The sequence below is a fragment of the Panicum virgatum genome, chromosome 6K, assembly GCF_016808335.1.
Source record: "Panicum virgatum strain AP13 chromosome 6K, P.virgatum_v5, whole genome shotgun sequence".
In the NCBI taxonomy this organism is placed as follows: Eukaryota; Viridiplantae; Streptophyta; class Magnoliopsida; order Poales; family Poaceae; genus Panicum; species Panicum virgatum.
In genome coordinates, this window is record NC_053141.1 from 26713903 (window position 1) to 26736262 (window position 22360).

The 22360-nt window shown below is 47.0% G+C and overlaps 1 protein-coding gene and 3 long non-coding RNA genes across 6 annotated transcripts; 2 read left to right on the forward strand and 2 right to left on the reverse strand.

Moving 5' to 3' along the window:
* The first annotated feature begins 4819 nt into the window (after positions 1-4819).
* On the forward strand, positions 4820-7076 carry LOC120712127 (zealexin A1 synthase-like). The gene is made up of 2 exons (XM_039997850.1): positions 4820-5791; positions 5885-7076. The coding sequence occupies exons 1-2, from the start codon at positions 4880-4882 to the stop codon at positions 6503-6505; spliced, it is 1533 nt and encodes a 510-aa protein (XP_039853784.1). The 5' UTR covers positions 4820-4879; the 3' UTR covers positions 6506-7076.
* Positions 5841-7648, reverse strand: LOC120712128. The gene is made up of 2 exons (XR_005690704.1): positions 7279-7648; positions 5841-7171 (listed from the first exon to the last, which is right to left on the reverse strand). It is a non-coding gene; the product is annotated as an uncharacterized LOC120712128 (long non-coding RNA).
* A 5813-nt stretch (positions 7649-13461) lies between these two features.
* LOC120712129 lies at positions 13462-15234 on the forward strand. Of its 3 annotated transcripts, none has more exons than XR_005690706.1 (5): positions 13465-13990; positions 14116-14228; positions 14402-14511; positions 14644-14760; positions 14854-15234. It is a non-coding gene; the product is annotated as an uncharacterized LOC120712129 (long non-coding RNA). The 3 variants fall into 3 exon arrangements; XR_005690707.1 differs by having other exon boundaries at positions 13467-13605; positions 13844-13990; positions 14116-14511; XR_005690705.1 differs by having other exon boundaries at positions 13462-13990; positions 14116-14511.
* A 223-nt stretch (positions 15235-15457) lies between these two features.
* LOC120712131 lies at positions 15458-16437 on the reverse strand. The gene is made up of 3 exons (XR_005690708.1): positions 16186-16437; positions 15804-16082; positions 15458-15682 (listed from the first exon to the last, which is right to left on the reverse strand). It is a non-coding gene; the product is annotated as an uncharacterized LOC120712131 (long non-coding RNA).
* Positions 16438-22360: the final 5923 nt, after the last annotated feature.

The window sequence follows — 22360 nt, forward strand, 5'->3', positions numbered from 1 at the left end:
GTTTGTGGAAAGGGAACCATCCCCAGCCAGCATTGACTCGGCTGAATGATGTCATGCTCAGTCTTACCATGACATCTACCCCACGACGGTTGTGTATAGTTATGTTTTTTTTCCACTGCAGAACTTCTCTTATCCTAGTTTCTTTTGAACCTCTTTAAGTTTCTTAAGAATAAAGTTTGTAAAAGCTAGAGCTTCAGCTTGCTAGCTTCAAAACTCTGATGTAAGTTACACCACTTATCTATGTGATGTAAAATATTGTGGATTGTTGTATCTCTGACTCGCCTTCGTGCGGGAAATATACTTGTGTTATGATTCGATATCAAGTAGTTTTATCGGGATTTTACCCGACAGACCAATGATTATACTGATTGAAGTGAGATGTGCACTTGAACTGGTGTAATTCAAACTGGTTCTGCCACAGAGAATTCCGATCACCACAAGACTCTGGAAATCGAACAATCCAGAAGAACAACAACATGCTATGCCTCCACACCAGAAGGAAATGCTGTGGACAGAACTGAAGGATATGTTCACATTTCCGGAAGGAGTCAATGAAGAACTTGTGAAGTAGTGTGCCTTGAAGAAGATGGCCCTTGCATTTGCAACATTCAAGAAAAAGTTGTTCTCCAATTACATCAAGAAGGATAAGGAACCGGACTAGAACGATTTTTCTCAAGTTAAACCTTTCTGGGAGGACTTCAAACAGTACAAGCTATCTGAGGACGCACAAGAAAAATCTGAACATGCCAAAAGGAATGCGGGAAACAAAAAGTACAGCCACCACCTTGTGGCAGGTGGGTACAAGAAGGCAGTAAAGAAATGGCAGAAGACGGAGCAAGACCTTATGGATAGAGGCATTCGGCCGGTGACTTGGGAATGGCCGGATAGATCGAAGTGTAGTTATTTGCTAACAGTGTGACACTCAACCCAACAGATGGAACTTTGGTCGTGACTGGGAATATGGAAGAAGTGGCCCGCGATCTGGTCACAGTAATAGATGAGGCAAAACAAGGAACATTCCAGCCTCAAAGGGAGAATGATGAGCTAACTAGGTCGTTAAAGAATCCTGAACACCCTGGACGAGCACGCATCATCGGCGTGGTCCCATGGAAAGTTGCTTGGGCCGGAGATAGCTCATATAAGACTCATCGAAGGAGCAAGGCTGAACAGAACGAGAAAATCCGTGCTATACAAGAAAAGATGAATAAAAAAGTTGCGTCACTGAAATCTCAGATGGACGCAAGGGTCAATGAGGCAGTGCAGCAGGCTCTGAGCCAAAGGACCATTGGTGCCCCGCAGGCGCCGGATGTTGTGATAAGCCTGACCGATCAGCGACGCAGCAGTTGTGCATCCACGGCGGCGCCCGATGTACAAGCTGAGCAACTCCAGATTGAGGCACCAGCACCAGAGCAGCAGAGGTACCCAATCGATGATATCACCATTCCAACAACATGCGAGCTCCATGTGCGAGTAAATAATATATCTGTTCAGGTAGCACACGGGTCTGCCCTACCCGTGAATCCTGCTAGTACAATTCATGGAATGCCGATACCCCCTGCCTATGCCTCCATCACAGTCGAGCAGATAGTTGAACTGACCCATATTAATGAGAATCTCGAGCTCAATTTTGTTGGAGGTGATGGAGAGAAGACGTTAGGAGACGCACAACACGGGATTGTTCTATGGCACAAGGTTGACATCAAACTGACTGCGAACAACAAGGCTCCCGTGGATTTGCCTCCCTCAGCACCATCTCCACTCGACTATGGCAATGTTGATCGCGATTCAACTCCCTTACCTAAGCAGAGGGCTGGTAGTACTCCAACTCCTCCGCCACCGGAAGGAAAAGGAAAGAAAAAGACAGCATCCCTCCCACTGCTTGGACCCACAAACAAGAAGCAGAAAAGGGTTGAAAAGAAGATAGGCCCTAAGAATAAATTAGCTTATGAGCTGACCCAAGAGGAACTTGACGAGGAAGTGGATCGCGAGGTGAAAGAACATTTCAAACCTAAAGTCCCAGAGAAGAGGGTACCAATAGATTGAGAAATAGCAGTCAAGGTCTACTCATGCTTGAACAACCCACCAGGACCGAAACAACTACCCTCGGACTTTGATCGCACGCTGATAAAGGCACAGCAGGAGACAAAAAATAAGAAATGTGGAAAGACTGTTCCTCAGCTTGGCTCAGTACAGAAGCAACTCGAGCCCCTCGTGGTGGGGAGGCAACCAAATGAAGCAGAATTTCTTCGCGAAACAGGATTCACGCTTGATCAGGCAGCGGGGACTGCAGATATCCCAATTGCTGAAGTTGTTGCTCATCCATTCAAGCTTGGGAAACCTCTTGTCACTGAGGAGGACGAGATCAAACTAGGCACACAGATGTTCAATTTACATAGATGGTACATGCGTATGTCCAACGAAGAAATCAATATGTTTGGAGTTAAGTATCGCGACCATGATTTCTATCGTGGGGAGGATGACTTCTGGGCCTACTTCGAACTTCTACATGACATATATCATTGACAAGCCCTAGACGTCTCTATCATGACCATTTGGGTTCTGTAAGTATAAAAAAAATTTAGATTGTCATCAACATAAATAACTATGTGCACTTCATAATTTATATTTTATCATTCAGTATGGAGCTTCAAAGATGACGCAAAGAAGGATGGCATCATTAGGTGGGCTTCATGATGCTGTTGATAATCAACCAGAAAACTCTTAACGACAACTACAAGTAGACGTGTCAAAACATGTACCATGCCCTGATGCGCCAACATTGCAAATCTTATATAATGATACCCTACAACTATGGGTAAGTCTTGGTCGGGTAAAACCTCTTTTATATTCCTAAATAAATGCTAAGTCTAATATAGTTGTGTATATATCTGCAGTTATCATTGGGGTTTGCTCATAATTTGCATGGAGAGTGGCAATCTTACAGTGTTCGACTCCATGAGGTGCCCACAGTCTGCAATCCAACACTTCATAGACCCATTAAATAGGTAAGTACAATGTGCACATATCAAATCCTTTTCAATTTTACATCAATTATTCAACATTCAAGTAAATTTCCTGCACAGAGTGTGGAAACAATTTGTAAAGAAGAACAAAGGAGTCGGTGGAGGGAAGTCGCAATTGAATGTTAGAATGGATTTTCCGGTATGTTGGATCGCGCCCAATTCTCTAAGTAATATCAATTGTTCTGCATAGGCATACACAAATATAGAATAACTGATTTATTTCTTTTACAGTGTGCGAGGCAACAACAAGGAACTGATTGGTGTGGGTACTATGTATGCGACTACATACATGGTCTAGTAGAATGCGGGATACAAACTTCGGAGGATGCCACAATATGTCCATACCGTTCTCAACTACGTTCAATTAATTATACTAACGTGGTGGATTAATATATATCAATCTTTTCAAAAATGATAGATGTCGCAAATCTACATGGAATCTTTACCTGTTGATCGGATTAACGCTATGTGCGAGCAGCTCGCAGGATTCATTGTGAAGGAGATTCTGGATCCTAGAGGCAAGTTCTACCATGATGGACACATCAATAGAGGGTCCTCTTGAAATTCTTGAGGGATTAGTAACTGCAGTAAAAACATGACTTGTATATTTGTAAATATTTTTAAACGTGATGTCTTGTTGTTTACATATTTGTATATATATTGTAATTGCTAGCTAACTTAACTAAATGCTTGACTTTGACTTTTAGTTAATTTCTTTGAACTCTAACACGACCGATGGACGTATACGTATAGTATAGTACTGTATAGCTCGATCGGGTACGCAGAGCAATTCTCAAAGAATAAACAAAACAAATAAAAAAGAAATTTGGGATAAACGGGGAAAACTCTTTGGTACCGGTTGGAAACCAAAGAGGATGCACGCTTGCATCAGCGTGGCAGCCTCAAAGGCACTGGTTGGTTTTTCCAACCGGTACCTATGGGTGCCAAAGGCACCGGCTGGGTTACCCGGTATCCTAGAACCAAGCCAAGGGTCTCGGTTTGCGGGTGCCGGTTGGAAAACCGGTACCTAAGTCCTTCTTCAACCGGTACCTAATGCCTGTTTTCCAGTAGTGTGAGTGGCATGCCAATCGCGGAGCAATCCTAGCTTCATTAGCTCCGATGAGGTCTCTCCCGAGCTCGTGGTTTTATGTCTTTGCAGTTTCTCCGAAATGATAGGTCAGACCGTTTGTAACAACCGGTCAGACCGGTCATTGCAGGGAGCTCGCAAGTGACGATCGTTGTGATCTATGCGTGCTAGCGCATTCGTGTGTTTGACCGGAATTGCGTCAACAGTAACTTAGAGACAACTAGTTGATGGAAGAGATTGTACTTTACATTATTGTCTCTTTTGACGAGGTGGCAAATATATATAAGAGCTAGACAAATACAGACTCAACAACTATACTAAATAAACCTGCTCTAATTCATCCTCTTCCTTTTTTTTAAAAAAAATGCATAAAGTCTCTGACAACAAATTGGCCTGGTTGAAATTCCTTCGTGATGTCACATCCTGGGCTACTAGAAAATTCTTCGTGCGGATAATGCATCATGCATATGTAACGTTTACTTCACCGCTTAGATCAACATGTGCGTGGTGTTTGTACTTCATTGGGACGAAGGTTTGTACTTTTGCAATATCTCTCTATCTATTGCTGCTTTGTACTAATCGCTGTGGATCGGAAATTACGAGACAACTATACACGCCAAATAAATGAGCTGCTTACGATGAACATTATTTGTTTGTCGTGTCCTCTCTCACTCTGTCTTTATATATGTTGGCGTCGTCAAAAAATTTCATGAACCACTCCACTTAGACCACCTGTCTTGTACCGAGTTCTAGGCCGGCCATTTCATTCATGCAGCAATTGGGGTGGCTCCTCTTGGCTCTCCCTCTCGTCATCCCACCTCTCCTCCTCCTCAAGCTCAGGAAGCGTGATGGCAACGATGGGCTGAGGTTGCCGCCGGGACCGTGGCAGCTGCCGGTCATCGGCAGCCTCCACCACCTCGTCCGCAGCCCGCTCGCCCACCGCGCCATCGCCGACATGGCGCGGCGGTTCGACGCGCCCATCGTCTACCTCAGGCTCGGCGAGATCCCCGTCGTCGTCGCGTCGTCCCCGGACGCCGCGCGCGAGGTCATGAAGACGCACGACCTCAACTTCGCCACGCGCCCGTGGGGCCCCACCACCCAAGCCATAAGGGCGGAGGGCGAGGGGGTCGTGTTCGCGCGCTACGGCGCCCTGTGGCGGCAACTCCGCAAGATCTGCGTCCTGGAGCTGCTCAGCGCCCGGCGCGTCCAGTCGTTCCGCCGCGTCCGGGAGGAGGAGGTCGGCTGCCTTGTCACCGCCATCGCGGCGTCCACGCCCGGCGAGGCCGTCAACGTCAGCGAGCGGATCGCCGCGCTCGTCGCGGACTCGGCGGTGCGCGCCATGATCGGCGACCGGTTCGAGCGGCGGGAGGAGTTCCTGGAACACCTCGCCGAGGGGATAAAGATCTCCGCCAGATTCAGCGTCCGCGACCTGTTTCCGTCGTCGAGGCTCGCGAGCTTTGTCGGCAGAACGACGCGTTGGGTTCAGGACAACCATCGAAAGCTGCTGGAGCTGATGGACAGCGCCATCCAGCAGCACCAGGAGCGGAGGGCTGCCATGGATTCGGCTGCAGGCGGCAGCTCCGAGCAGCAGGAGGATCTAGTGGACGTGCTCCTGAGGTTGCAGAAGGAAGGTGGCCTCGAGGTGCCGCTCACCATGGCAATTATCAAGGAACTCATCCTTGTAAGTAAATACACATAGCACATGTTTCTTTGCTTCTTGAGGCCGGCTATTCATGCAATTCATCATAGATAGCATATTCTTCCTTGTACATAGGATCTTTTTATTGCCGGGAGCGAGACATCCGCAAATGCACTCCAATGGGCCATGGCGGAGCTAGTGAGAAACCCAAAACTGATGCAGAAGGCACAAGATGAGCTGCGCGACAAGATGGAAGGGAAGCCCACTGTCACCGAAGATGACTTGGTTGGCCTCAAGTACATAAAACTCATCATCAAAGAGACACTAAGGGTACACCCGGTTGTACCAATGCTTCTCCCAAGAGAGTGTCGAGAGTCTTGCAAGGTCATGGGATACGACATACCTAAGGGAGCTACGGTGTTTGTGAATGTCTGGGCTATCAATAGGGATCCTAAATATTGGGATGATGCTGAGACATTCAAACCTGACAGATTTGAGGATGGCAAGGTTGATTTTAAAGGAACAGACTTTGAGTTCACACCCTTTGGTGCGGGTCGGAGGATGTGCCCGGGCATGGCATTCGCACAGGCCAGCATGGAGCTTGTACTTGCAGCACTCCTATATCACTTTGATTGGGAGCTCCCGAGCGGATTGGGGCCGAGCCAAGTAGACATGACGGAGGAGATGGGAATTACTGCACGAAGGAAGCATGATCTTTACCTGCATCCAGTTGTTCGTGTGCCCCAGCAAGCATGATTCACACTTGCTAGCAGCATTAATTTAGACTTTGCCAAGTCAATATATGTAAAACGTTTTTAGTGGCTATAAGTAAAACTTGAATAAATAAAGAGGCCACGTACGCATGGGTACCTGATGTAATTACTTATAGAGTGTGAGTCCGGGTATAATAGTTTACGTTGTTGTTGGAACCTCTGGAAACATCGCCATGAAGTGGTGTTGGATGGAGCCACACCAAGCATGGCGAGACTCCGCGCGGCTTCAAATTTGTAATGAAGCATATGTTGCTTCCATTTGGTGCCATACCGTACCCTTTCTCCAATGTAATAAAATTTGTACTTGTGACGCTTACATCTTTTAGGCTGACATGTGTTTGTCAGCGTCTGAGCAATATGTCAGCCTAAAAAACCGCTAAAAACAAACACACATTTAAAATTCAGAAAAATGTTACCTTAGTAAATCGAATTCTGAGAAGTTGCATTGCATCTTGGCATCCTAAGATCTCTTTGGCGCTGGGAGCGAGACGTCATCGGATGCCATCCGATCCAATGGGCCATGTCGGAGCTAGCTCTAACCCGGAGGTGATGAACAAGGCCCAAGCCGAGCCGCGAGACAAGCTCCAAGGGAAGCCCGCGCGCCTCGCCCCGCGTCCACGCTGCCGGGTGCCGTTGCCGCTGCTCCGCGCTACAGGAGAAAACCGAATAGGATAGAACCGTAGGAAAACACACATAAAAAAAATCTACAGCTTAGACTCACTCAAACGGATTCGGGGCGGAGAGGCAGCGACTCACGGAGGAGCACGCCAGCGAGGTTGAGGCGTTTGAACTGTGACCCCAACCCGCAGCTAAGCTGGCGGTCCACGCGCCTCCCCGTCAGGTGCAGGGAGGAAGGATGGCCGATGGCACAGCGTGGGACCTCGCCGCAGTCGACCACCTCGGCGCGTGCGGGCACCCGTCCCGTGCGCTGGCCACCGAGCCATCTGCTTGTGTGGAGTGGCCACCCGCTGTCCTGATACCCTCGTTGAACTGGAAGCCAAATCTTGATTGGATAGAGACGGGATGAAGGGAGAGAGAAAGTAGTACAAGAGAGAGGCGGAGAGAAGATGGGTGGACTGAAGACCAGACACGAGAGAGAGGGAGGCGGAGGAGAAGATGGGGTCGCAGGTAGAGATAAGGAAGAGAAAGAAGCGAGGAGAGATATCGTAATACTTTAAATTCATCTCTTAAAACGAATATTCGATTCTAATTAGGACTCTCTCCTCTATACTCAGTTTTTACACATCCGTCGTACTATATATCTAATCCTCAATCCCAGCTACCCATCTGCGGGCCCCATTCGACAGCCTCACCTCCTCCTTCTCTCTCCCTCCCCTCTCTTTTTGCCCGTGCCCACCCCCTCCTCCGGCATCCTTCCCATGACGCCACCCCTCCTCTGCTCCCACCCTCCTCCGCCGGCGGGGGCAGAGAGCAGCGCGTCTACGGGCATCGGGGACCGGGCCGGTGCTCTGCTGCCGCCCCTCAACTGCTCCCTCCCTCCTCTGCAGCGGGGCGAAGCAGCGGTCGTGACGGACAGCAGCGCGGCGGCAGCATGCGAGGGCAGTAGCGGCACTGGCGGCGCTTGAGGAGGCGCGCAACGGCGGAGAAGAGCCATGCGCGGCGGCGGCAGGCCTGCGCGGCCAGACGACGGCGAATCGAGGCTGCGGGTCTCACGACGACGAATCGTGGTGGCGGACTCGACGGAGGCGGCCCTCCCTCCACGACATCCTCTTGTGGTGGTGCGCCTTCCAGGCGAAGCAGGAGCGTGTCTCGCGGCGGAGCGGGGCCCCCGCACGCGCCTCCTCCCGGCGGCCATAGGCGGCATGGCCCTCCCCTGTTCCCTCGCCACGGCGGCGCGGTGGGCCTCCGGGGGTCGAGGCGCCCCGCGGCGTGGCGGCCTCGGCGGGTGGATCCTTCTCATCACTTCCTGGCTGAGCCGGTCATCCTTCGTCACCTGTGCACGTGGCTAACCTCCTTCCCCCTCCCCTGCGCTGCCTCGCTCCCAAGCTTCGGCGGCGGCGTCCGAATCTGGTGGCTCGTGCCACAGCTGGACGGCGGCAAGCGCGCCGCGCGCCGGCACTCGAGCTCGGCCAGCGGCCCCTTCCTCTGCGGTTGTGGCTCCTCACGGCGGCCCGTCCCTCCCGGCACGGAGCTATTGGGCGGCATGGGCCCGGCGCCACAGTGGCGGCGTCAGGGCCGTACCGGCAAATTCGGGGCCCTGTGCGAAACAATGGACTGGGCCCTGGTGACCTAGTGAAGGATCATGAATACCAAGCGATACCAGTCGGCAAGCGCGATATGCTGTGTGAAAGCACAAATGTTAGGAGTCACACGAGCGCGATGTGCTGTGTGAAAGCACAAATGTTAGAAGTCACACGTGTGACTGATAGTTAAATCATCACATAAGGCCCAATAACTATTTTTTGTTCCGAAATTTTTTTTTGTTGCTGGAACAATTGTTATTGTTTGGGCAACAAAAATTTTTTTCCGAAAAAAAGTTTGTTCTAGCAACAAAGCATTGAGGGGTCTGGTTTATTAGGCCGATTTTATCTCCAAAACACGAAATCTTGAAGAGGTTGGGGTGCTGTGACAGGTACACTTGAGATCACACACGTGACCCCAAATAGCACCCATGTAAAAAAAAGTGGCAAGTGACACGCCTACGACGATTTATCTTTTAGGAGCAATTTGGGCCATGTTTTGCCACAAATTGGGTCAAACAATCAACTAAATTAAAGTGTTTGCATGACTATATCTAATATATACCTAATATTTTGTAGTAGTGGGAACACATAACACATTAGGGGCAACATTTTTTTTATGCTACTATATATATATATATGTATGTATGTATGCGCGTTGTCATTGAAGCTCAAGATTCATTCACTACCACAACACCAAAATAGCAATGAACATCAGTAGGTAAAGATCTAACATTTTTTTTGAAGGAAAACTGTGGAGGAGTTCTCCATAGCACTTCAATTTTCATTAAAAGGTTAGGAGTTAGTACAAGAGTTTAGAACACTTACAAAGGGAGGAGGGGGGGAGGGGCGGGAGTGCGAAAAACAAAGCTTACTTAGAAAGAAGCTAACCAAGCTCTAACTGAGACTGCTCTATCATGTTTAAAACGAAGAAGTTGAAGCTGCACTTGCTCTTTGAATCTCACAATCCAAAGATGAAAGGTTGGTCTAGCACCCTCAAAGATCATTGAATTTCGTGAAAGGGCTTGTAGCCTAGTGGTTACAAGAGTCTCAGTAGCACCTGAGGTCCTGGGTTCGACTCCTTGTGGGAGCGAATTTTCTAGGATTTAATGGCATTTGTGCTTTCAGTGGTAGGCGACGTTCCCGTCGACAGCGGAGCGCCTGTGGTGACTTCGTCAATCTCGAGGATTTGCCGGCTCAGTCTCTCGGAGGTGCTCATAGGGGTAGGGTTGCGTGCGTGTATTCATAGGGTTGAGTGTGCGTGTGTGTTTGTGAGCGTCTGCGTCTGTACTGTGTTTCTCAAAAAAAAAGATCACTGAATTTCGAAGCTTCCAAATTTCCCAAGCAGCAATTAGAAATAATTCCATGAAGAAGGAATATGAAGATGCATTCTTGGCCTGCACAATTCTGCAGTGGACGTCCAGAGAGAGATCCCATTGTATTTGTAATTTATGCCAACATCTCGCAGCAAAAGGACAGGCAAACAGAAGATGATCAGCATCTTCTTCCACTCCTGAGCTACAAAGCTCACAGTTTACTCCCGTCTGTAGATTGAAGTTTCTCCTCCTTAGTATGACTCTCGTGTTCAGACGGTCTATCAACACCAGCCAAGCAAAGATTTTAACTCTGGGAGTGCATTGGCTTTTCCACAGCCAGGAAAAAGTTCTCGGGGCTTGCACCGATGACAAGGCCAAATTATAGAGCTTCTTTGCAGAATATTTGTTGTTCCCCCAAATGAAAGACCAACTATCATTTGAATTAGGATCAAAAGTGACAGTTGAGAGTAGGTTCTGTAGCTCAAGTAGTTCGTCATATGCTTGATGTGAGAGAGGGAGGTTGAAAATAGATGCCAGATCCAAGGCATTCAAAATGTCCAAAACTGAGGCCAAGTTGCTTGTGGCAGCTTGAAAAAGAATTGGAAAAGCTTGTGCTAAAACCACTGGACACCAGAGATCATCCCAGAAAAGAACAATAGATCCATTTCCCAAGGAACATTTAGCTATGCCTCTGTATAGAGCATTGAGTCGCAGGACATCTTTCCACCAAAAGGATCCCACCTCTCTTGAAGCATGTGGAACTGTGTTTTGGTAATACATTTTCTAAATTAAGTTCACCCAAGGGACATCCTGTCTAGAATAAAATTTATGCAGCTGCTTGAGCAAGAGGGCATCATTCTGTAACCAAAGGTTAATCATACCAAGTCCTCCCTTATCCTTGGGCTTTTGTACAATAGACCATGCAACTAGATGCCCACCCTTTTTATCCAAATCTTTCCCTCTCCAAAGGCATTGCTTCCTTGCTCTATCAATATTATCTACAACTCCTTTCTGCAGCTTGATGGAGCACATTGTATATGTGGTGATAGGAGTGATTACAGAATTAATGAGCTGCAGCCTTCCTGATAGTGACAGCAGTGAAGAACATCCATTAAGTCTTCTCTCTATTTTGATCATCAGAGGTGACATGTCCTCAATTTTTGGTTGGGTCAGTTGGATCCATGCCACTACAACTTCTTGAAATTGGATTTCATGTTGAAATCCATGTCATTGAGTGGCATGATTTTGAACATGAAACCCAATTTCACGGAGTTGTGGTGGCATGAATCAAATTTTCCCTTTTTGGTTTGGTGGTGCCCATAGATAAACCCAGATATGTAAAAGGCATAGTGCCAATAGAGCAGCCAAAGGTTGTGTCAGATGCTATGTTCTTTCAGGTGTCACATTGATTGGGACCATTGAAGATTTACTATAATTTACATGAAGTCCAGTGGAGGTAGCAAAGGTGTTTAGCAAGGCTTTGAGGAAAACCAACTGAGCTGCATTACCTTGAAGGAGTAGTAGTGTGTCATCAGCATACTGAACTATGGGGAAATCAAAGCCATCAATAGGCAGTGGAGCCCTAAGCAATCCATCTCTGAAAGCTTTGTTCACAATACATTGGAGAAGATCAGCAGCTAACACAAAGAGAAGAGGTGATAAAGGATCATCATGTCTAACTCCCCTTCTGCATCTGAATTGTTTTCCTGGCACTCCATTAAGCAGCACTGAGGAAGTTCCTGAATTAAAAATCAGTTGTATCCATTGCAACCATTTCTGGGGGAAACCTAAATCCTCCATCATTAACATAAGTGTGGAATGTTCTACTGTGTCAAAAGCTTTAGCAAAATCCACTGTGTAAAGATCTAACATGGCTAATGAACAATCAGTCATCAAATAAAGCTTCCCTATTTGCTATCAGTCGGTGATTCTTGTTTTGTAGATCAACCATTCGGTAAAGATATTTATATTTACCAATCAACGGTCAGTTGGTGGTTAGTAGGTAGAGAGTTTTCTTAGTCACTTTATTTTTTTCTCAAAATTTAATAATACCAAAATTTAAATATGATTTTCAGTCTATCATTTTGCTTGAAAAATAATATAGTCTTGATTTAGTATGTTTATTCATCAAATTAATTTAGTTTAAATTTTTATGCAATAATATACCTTTTTGATAATTTAATGACATGGGTGGAGAGCTAGGGAGGAAAAAACAAAAAAATATGGCAATGTTGTCTATTGCATGGAAAAAATAACTTTGGGCATTTTTAAGTCATATTTAAACGGAATATAGAGAAAAGAGAACCAAGAATATTATAAAAAAGCAAAAAAAATAAAAACAAAAAAAACAAGAAGAGTGGTGCATGCAGGGCTTGAACATAAGACCAAGAGCTACATATAACGTTCCATGCTTTCCCACCAAGGCACTTGTTAAGTTCTATTAATGGGTGTGTTCGGTGAAAGGTCACAAGGGCCTGGGCACGACGTGAGCGCATCGTGTGCGGCCGTGTGTGTGCCCAGCAGGGTCGTGGCGTGGTCGTGTTCGATCGAGGCAACGCGTGCGCACGCCGGGGCAGGCCATGGCGCAACACCGGCGTGCTCGAGGCTGCTGGGGCAGCTCGCCTCCGGTGTGGTCGTGTGGGGCAGGTCAGAGGTGTGACGCAGCAAGGCTAAGGCGACGAGGTCACACCTTGGCTCAAGGTGAAGCCTTTGGCTCAAGGTCACAACAATAGGGCAGCCGCTTGGTTTTGGGTCAAGCCAATCAAAAAGGTGAGGTTTTACGGTCCAAGGCGAGCGTGTGTGCAGACTCTCGATCTATCGAGGTCGCAACATGGCCGTGGCGCTTACGGGGATTTCGGCAAGGCTATTCCGCGGCGACACCAGGATGCAAGGGCAAGACGTGGGTGACGGCGATTAGCGAAGGGCTCCTGCAAAAACATAGGACATGGCCTATTGCGCACTACGAGAGGGCTCATTGGCGAACACTGGCAGCAGGGGCTAGGAACGGCGGCGGAGCAGGGCCTACCGGATGGCTCGATGGGGAACACAACGAGGATTTGGTGTCCTATGGCATACGTACCCATATCAAATCGTCAGCGTCAAATCGCATCTGGAGATTCGTGCACCAGCAGCCGTTAATCACGGCGTCACCGCTATGTAGTCGAACCAGTTCGCTGTTCCCGGACGCATAACGCCGCGTTCACACCAGTCATTGGAAATGAGCATTCATTGCAACGTAAAGCCGGAAGAAACCCGGTGTCGCCACTGTACATCTTCCCGAAAGCGCTTGTACCCCAAACACTTCTCACACTGCCCCTGGGGCAACGCGCACCCCGCCGCACCCGCACCCCACTCCCCCCCACCCTCCCACCCCCCGCCGCGGCATCCCGCCCCACAGCCAGAACCGCACAGCAGCCACCGCATCTTCATCTTGACCCCCACAGCCCCCCCTCCCCCTGCAACGATTGTTCTAGGCGGCCTAATAAAGAACGAGGAGAAGCAAGGCAACAGCTATCGGATCTGCTGCGCGCTGTTCCGTTGGTGAGGAATCCCGCGGAGTACTGGAGGTTTGCTATTCAGCACAAAACTAGTTCATATTATTACCACTGTTCAGGCAATTTGGTTTTCCTTCATGCTCACCCTCAGAAAAATCACACAAAAATACAAAAACACATCCACGTCTGACTAACATAATTATTTAAAAACTACCTGACAACTACCTAACATCCGCGTTCACAATAAAAACCATTGTTTGTTATTTATAGATCATGCAGGATAACTTACTATTTCTCTGTGAAACAATAGTTGCTATTCATACGTTGGTACTATTACAATCAGTGGTCTGTGACAAGATTACCAGCAGAATCGAACACATTTTGCTCGCACTTGTCAGTACAGCAGATCAAGTATATGGAAGATCAGACATTATTTCACCAATGTACACACCAAAAGGTAAAAAACCTACTGCTGTACATAACCATGTAGATTACATTTTCCAATCATATTTGTTAGCTATATAATAAAAAATCTTACAGTTTGTGAAAAACTTGTTTATCACTGAAACTACAAATATGAAGAAATTGCCTACCAGTGAGCAAACCCCCATTCACACAATCAGTCGGAATACAGATAACTCAAAAATGTGCGGGCAACATGAGACCACTGACGACCATCCAGTAAATGGGATCAGGTACTAGACAAAAAACTGCATATCAGAGTAGCATAAACAGAGACATGTAGCAGAGTATGTTCGTTTCATTCGAATAATTGTGAAATGTAATATATGAACTGCCTTATAAGCATTGCAAAGACAAATTATATGACAATCAGTCCTAACATTCCTATTATTGTAAACGCTGGAAGCAATCCTGTGCCTAGCAATAAACAGGTTACTGCAACAGAGCCTCGTTCAGCAACTTCAATTATCAAACTGCCAATGCCTTCAGAGGAAGCTGCTGCACAAATGCTTATAGGTAAAGAAGAAGGCATGTATAATTTTCAGAACCTGCGAAAATCAATCTTTTCAACATCATGATCAGTCATCGTATAATTAAAATGTTTGCATGCTCAGAAAGTAACTTGATTTTCCTTGAAAAATACAATAGATACTGGATCTCCTACTTCTGAATGCTACGTCGAGCCTCTTCAAATACAATTTGATATTACTCCTGCCACCAACTAGCAATCCGAAGGGGGGTTAACAAGGAATGCCAATATGTCTGGTAAGCTACTGAAACAAATTTAAGTCTAATAACAGAAGTGTTGCTAGAATGACTAAATTAGAAACCAGTACTAATATTTTCAAATGAATGCAGGCGAACAAAGGATGACGCCATCGCCAACGCCTCTAGCTGCAGCAAAGTATGACACTACCCCGAGCACATCAACTTGCAAGAAACGTCACATGGACATTCAGTGAGAAACAACAATGGATGACCATTATGTCAACTACAATTGAACAATGCAGCTTAACAAATAAGACATAGTGTTCGACAGTGACAAGACATAATGTTCAGACTTGCTACAATTTGAGAACATACTTGGCTTATACTGAACATTAGCTATCACCGCTTATTTACACAATTTTGTACTAGAACTCGAGGTGCTACTACTATAAATATTTGTTAGCATCCATCCTACCGTGATGGATTAACAAACATTCAAATATCGTTTAAGCACCGGGTCTTCTTCCTGTATGGCATCTCTTCCTCCGGTCAATCTTCAGAAATTGGATCCCTCCTCGAAGAATCTAAGGACCTTTTCTTATCTTTCCTTGATAGCCATGCATTAAGCCCAGTACTAGGAGGTCTGCCACCCTTCATTGTCCTTGGAGGGCAAGATACAGGCAGCTGAGCACCGCCAACATACAAATTGCACTGAGATGGTTCAACAGATGATCGATCCTCCGACTGTGTTCGAACAACTGGCCTTAACGCTTCCATGGCATTCTTGAACATCTGCTCATCCACGTGAGAAGGGCCATGCACTACTTGAAGGGTCTGCAGCAGCAAAGTTCCTCATTTGGTCTGCATCTGAACCTACATCACTTTCTTCTGTATCTGCTCTGTAAACCACTGCCTCCTTCGTCCATCTTCTCATTATATTGAACTTTGGAATTTCTTGCCTGTCCAAATGTAGCAGAACCTAGAAGCAGAAAAAGCAAAAAGCAAAACTATTAAAAAAATATGAAAACACCAACAGAAAAAAATAGTTCCATTGCTAATTGGAACAGATAAATGATAGTTCAAATAATCAATCATTGTACCTTTAGTGCACGCCGACACAGCATACCTAGATGCTCGTACAGACCGCACTGACAGGACATGAAATCCTCTCCATGCAGAGTGACCACATAACTTTTTTGTTCCTCATTTGAGCTCAATTTCACAGGGGAAACAACAAAACTGTTAGTGCCGTCTTCCCGCTAAACACGAAACTTCCCAGCCTCAAATAACTCATCATAGAATTTCTTGTACATAGCCCAAGTACACACTGAATCAGCATGCTCTTCGATCGGAGCCCCGACTCTCATTTTCCTTGTAACCTGCAGAAATAAATATTAATCGGTTTATGGAGCCCAAAAAAAACAAATTGCATACATTCGCCTAATAACAATGGGATCATGTAAGCTACACAAATTTACATACCCTTTTTGTGACATGTAGCTCCCGAGCCTCTTGCTCTGTCCGGTCACAAAGGAACTCATTGAACTTACTTACAAACAAGTGCATAGGCGCGACCTTCTGAATATACCTCTTAAGCATATGATTTGCACTTTCACTCCTTTGCGTGCTCGTCATCCCAGCACAAAACACACTCATAAAATATGGTTTGGCCCATTTTTCCCTATGCTTGTATAGCCGTAGCATATACTTGCTCTTCACAAGCCCATACTTTGTGATCAACTTCTGCCACGAGCTTTCAAAATCCTCAACACAAATCTCATTGGTGATTAGGTTATAAAAATCACTCTTGAATTGCTTTTGTTTCGCATTAACTTTCCCTAACTTCTTCTTAGCACTCTTCAAGACATGCCACCGACACCATCAAAGACGTGTTCCAGGCAAAACAATCCGAATTGCCATTGCCATTGCCGCACATTGATCTACATCAATAAAACTAAAGAACTACGCAGTTAAAAAAAATAAAACAAACTATTTAAAATATGACATATGAATGCAAACTTTCAGAGAGAATCGATATATACATCAGTGCCCCCGATGCTAGAGAGAACTTATCTCACCTGTTAAAATAGTTATTGGAGCTGCTCCATCCATTATATCAATGAAATTTTGAAATGCCCATTGGAAGTCTTCTGCTGTCTCAGTCGACAGTAGAACACCACCAAATATAAATCGACTGAAAATGGCAATTAACACCGACAAAAATCCCAAATGGCAGGCTATACAAATTAGTACGATAGGTTGTATCAAATGTAAAGACATCGCCAAAATTCTTGTAATCCATCCTGTTCTTTCCAGTACACCAAAGCATAGATTTAACTGTGCCCTGCTCATCAACCTTGAACCTTACTTCCATCAGTGGGTCTTTGTTTTTCATTTCTCGTAAAAGTTTGGTGGTTTTACCAATAACATCAGCCATATTTTCCCTTGCTACCTTCGCACATAGTGACCTAATTGTCTCTTTCCGGACTGGATTCATGGCACTGCTATCTGTGACACCTATAATACTGCAAACCCTACCAATACTCACATTGTTGTCACGTAGCCTCTTGATGAAATATTTAGTGCTCGGATCTATCATACTGTGACACTGTTTCTTCTCTGCATACCTCTCAGATAGTTTGCGGTTGTGGCTTGTGTTAACCCGACTAATGTACCATCCATGATCACTTGTTCTAAGCAACCTTATCCTAACTGTGCAGCCAGTCCTCACAGACGCACAATTCTTACTACGTGGTGATCCCTGCCCGAATTAACCAACCAATTAGTTGTATATAAATTAACAACCACATAAAAGATAGAAAACAGTAATATATGATCACGAAAAGAGAACCAAAAAAATAATAGGAGAATAGACGCATACCTCGCACAAACATACAATGTCTTGCCTCGTGGTATACCCCTTATTATTCTTGTTACTACGCCCATAACGAATGCCAAATCCAATTTCCCATGAATATAGATTAAAGAAATCTCTCGCCTCTTCATTACTACTGAATATTGTACCCTCCATAGGTAAGAAAATTGGACCTCCTCTGTTCTTGCATGCTTGACTCAGTGCCCTGGTAATCGGACTCTCCTCATTTGCAGCGATCCGAGCGGTAGGCCCTTCCCTAGCAGATTTCCTACACCAACATCGTCCAAACAAACATCGTTCTATCAACTCATCCTAGGAAAACAACGGGCAAACAATGTTTCCAACAATTTAAATGTACTTAGCTCCGCCAACCAATCCGTCACTCATTGATCGCAGTACCAGCCTCCGATACCAGTTCTACCTCCTCAAATCTACATTGTCGATCCATCTGTAGAGTTCCTTCCGACTGAGTTGAATGTCTCCTAAAGCATTGATCCTCTTCAAGCTCCACTACTCTCGGATTTGGATCAGAGTTAACCATTCCCTCTTGTTTCGCTGAAATCTCGGTTAAACAGAATGGAATTGATCTGGACACATCGGATTCCATGAATCAGGGGGGAGACCTCATCTAAATCCCGCTACAATCAAGCTAATATCATATCCTTATCCTGCGCTACTCCGATCGCAATAATATTCCCCTCTGGATCCTTACGGGATAAGCCTCGAATATGTTTTTTTTCTCATCTTAATAAAGTAGTTCTTTTTAATCCGGTTCAGTCAGCGCCGGCAGTGTGAACACGGATGACCATTCACGAGTCACCGTTTTGACTTAGTGGCGCGCCTTCCCTCCAACGTCCACTGTTCCTCCGTCAGCTCAAACGTCGGCGTGAATCTAAAAGACCAAACTCTGGCCGTCGATGGGGGTGGGTAGTGCACTATAGGTCACCACAACATTCGGGATGGGGAACATGGCCTGGTGCAGCGGCAAGACGAAGCCGTGGCAAGCTGCTGCCGTGCAGTGTCGCATTGTAACGTCGACGTCGTGGTACGGGGTGCCGGCGCGACGTTGGGGTACCAGCAGTGCTTCACCTCCTTCCTGCTGGCGTTGGCGCCTTGTTCCGATGGCAGACGCCACTCCTGGTGGCGGCGGCTTGGCTCTACTCTTGCCTCTTCTCTTCCTTTCCTCCCCTTGGCGCTCTTTCTCTTTGCTCTCAGTTCGCGGAGGCGGCAAGGGGAAAAGAACCCTTGGGGTATGTAGGGTTTGGAGCGGCGGCTCAGGGTTTTATAGGGGGCAGCCGCTAGGTTTTCGCGTGGGCCGGGGTACAGGGACAGCGGGGATTCAAGACGTTCGTGACTCGGATGCGTGGCTGCATCTCGTGCGGTTGCGGCTAGGGTTTTAGGGGAGGGTCACGAGGGGCGCACGCACAGAAAAAGCGGGCGGCGGTCGCGGCTGATGTTGGCGGCAGTTTTGCCCCATTATCGCGAAGTGAAGGAGGGGCGCGGCGTTAAAACGACCTTGGCAGGCTGGGCGACAGAGGCAAGGCGATGGAAAGGTGAGGCACTGTGGGAGGAAGTTGAAAGCTGCTAGCTTGGCCCAACATGTCAGTGGCATGTTGAGGGAGGAAGGGGGACAAGCGCCCGACAAGTGGGACTAGTCTATCGGTGGGTGAAAGGGGCAGAGTTTGTGGTGCTGGGCCAAGCCGATGCGAGCTGCAGTGCGCGGTGTGGGTTGGGCCCCGCGTGCGCACTCGGGTTGTCGCAGCGGGGTAGGCTGTGCTAGGAAGCTGGGCCGCGGTGCGTCCACGGGCTGGAGCAAGTTGATAGCAGGCCGTAATGGCTACTAGGTTGGGCTGAGGTTAGGGTTGGCAGGCTACTTGGCCGGCTTCAGATTTAGCTGGGTTTGGACTTGAGCCTAGACCGGGTAGGGTAGCCGATGGGGTTAGGGTTAAAGCCAGATTAAGGATAGGGTTTAGGTAGTGCCTGCGTAGGGTAGTTAGCGTTTGAAATTAAATTGAGGGGCATGTCAGACCCGAGACAGCGGGACTGCCCACGGGCACATAATGTTCTAGAGTAGGGAGTAGCACATGGATATGCCCTACCTCTTTTGTATCTATCCGAATATGAGTAGAACTAGTCGACACACTCGGGAACTAGCCGAACTCCTCGGACTAGGATCCTAACAGAACTCGACTAGGACTTTCCATGTAACCTTGTTCCCCCGAATCATATAAGGGCAAACAGGGACCCCCTTCAAAAGGGACGAGACACATCGAAGAATACCAGAGGGAATACAAACCACCACACAGGATGTAGGGTATTACGCTCCGGCGGCCTGAACCTGTCTAAATCCTTATATTCCTTGCACCATCGCGTTCTGATCTCGGCGAGTCCTTACTCATAACCACTCTCCTCGGGATACCCCTCGGAGAACCCGACGGTAAAACACCGACAGGGCACACCTCAATTTAATTTCCAAACAATTTTGAACCAAGAAAAATAAATCCAACTCGAATGTGATTAAACATGGTAGATTAAAATCCAAATATTTTCACACTAGACAAATAATATCCTTAATTATATTCAAAATTTTAATTACTAGGATTTTAGAAAGGCAGAATTCCTACTTAAGTGAATAAAATTACATCACTGCAACAAATGTTTTTTGAAATTCACATTTTTTGACTTTCTAATATTTCGGAAAAATTCGGGATGTTACAGTTAGAAATTACGAGGAAAATTCTAGAGTTAGATATTTTGTAAAGGAGTGTGTAGAAAATGTACTCGTGCCAAAACCATATGACCTATGGAGTTCTACAAATAGGGGTGCTCCCTTCCCCTCTTGCCATACCATGGTATATGAGGTCTCAAATAGGAGATGGCATGGTTGTCATGTAGTGTAGGAGTGTCATGGTAGGGTAGCAACATAAAGGGAGCAAAAGTCTTGTGTTATATTAAGTTATGATAAATAAGGACTTGAGTCTCCATATAGATTTGGTCTCCTATATTGGTATCTAGATGAAGGTCTGCTTGGTCTTGTGTGGATATAGTGTCTGTGAAAGAAGTGGTATGATACTACTTTGGTACCGCTTCTCGGAAGTCGATATCAGGGCTAGGGGCACTGATTTCTCAACAGTAAATAATCGCACATAATTGATTGATATATTTATGAGAGACCAAACTGTACTCCACTTTGTTAGCTATTCCAACATCAACCTTAAATATTATACTACCACTGATCAAGTACACCAAGCTAGTATCATAAATTCATAATAGTCCACAAGACGAGGTGATAGGATCTCGCAAGGTGGAATCCGGACGGATAGATATGTCTCACTACCCCAAATAAATGAGAATGAAGTAGTATAATAGGGTTCCCATTGCTCATTAGTATCATCATCAGTGCACAGACTTGAGATGTTTAACACTGGCTGATAGCCCAAACCACCAGTAACCATCAAATAGAGGTCATGTTCTCTCACACTGACAAACAAATGAACATCAATTAAGGAAGCACGATCAACATTGATGACACAAAAATGCAATAAATATTGCCTCTCGGTACCGGAATATGGTATCAATGAGTATAATGCCACTAACCAAATCAACGAATGCTAGGATCCCACTGTGGCATAGAACATTGCAATCAAGGACAGTACCTGCAGATCCTTGATGCAACATGCCTTGTGGTTGCTGTGGAAGAAGAGCATGTGCATGAGCAGGGCCGCAGCCGCCAGCAAGGGCTGGGATGGCTCAGATGACGTGTTGGAGCAGGATGTGGTAGAGCCAGGATCCGTCATAGGCGCAGACAAGGAGAATCCGAAGGGCACATATGTTGGTGCAACCGAGCAGGGGAGCTGTGCAACAACAAAGCTATCATCGGCTCTGCTTGCGTCATGGAGGATCCCAATTGGCTAGTTCACACACAGTTGGAGAGTGAGGATAGTAGGGACCATCGGGGTGGCGCATGCCTTGCCACTCCCGACATGGTATGCCACCAAGCGCTCCGTCCCATGCCCTTGTGCGGCGGTGTTGAGAAGCAGGTGCCCGATCACATCAACAAAGTGGATGAATGCAGAGCAGTAGGGGTTCTTGGAGTCGGGGGGGGGGGGAGAGGCCGTGGCTGATGCGCTTGGCGTCACCTCGGGGATGAAGAGGAAGTCTATCCCCGCCAAGACTCATCGGCGTAGACGACGAATGCGAGGAGGTGGAGGATTGCCCAACCTTTTTGGTCTGGCTCCGGTGAGTGCGGGCTCAGCAGAGTGTCCGCTACCGTCTGTGACCTAGCAGGGAGCCCTGTGTCCCTTTTCCCCTGCTCCCTTTTCCCCAGCTCACGCCATCCGCGCCCCTTTTCCCCTGGGGAAAATTGGTCTCATAGCACTGAAAGATCGCGACTTCCATAAAATACCACCGAAAGCGCGAGGCCCCGTAAAGTACCACTGAAAGTTGTATCCATTACCCAAATTTAGCATTCGGTTAGTTTTTCTTCACCAAAGCGTTACAGTCATCTGTTTTCAGGAGAAAAGGACATAAAATGACTCATTTGCCCTTGGCCCCATAGAAACCTTATCCTCTGCTTCCTTCGACCGCTCCCTACTAGTTTTTCACGCGAGCCGACCCCCGCCCCTCCTGCGTCGGGTCGCAGCACGCCGCCGTCGCCTCCACCAGCTGCGCCGCCGCCGTCCCGTCCCTCCCGGGTCGTCGCTGCCCCGTCCCTCCAGCGCCGGACCCCCACGCGCGGCATCCCGCTCTGCCCCTCGCCGCAGACGCATCTAGGCGGGCAAG

Excerpts from the sequence above, each read along its gene's own strand:
- LOC120712127 (XM_039997850.1), top strand. The coding sequence starts at position 4,880 with ATGCAGCAATTGGGGTGGCTCCTCTTGGCTCTCCCTCTCGTCATCCCA. Across the intron at positions 5,792-5,884 it reads TTATCAAGGAACTCATCCTT|GATCTTTTTATTGCCGGGAG; the intron begins GTAAGTAAATAC and ends CCTTGTACATAG.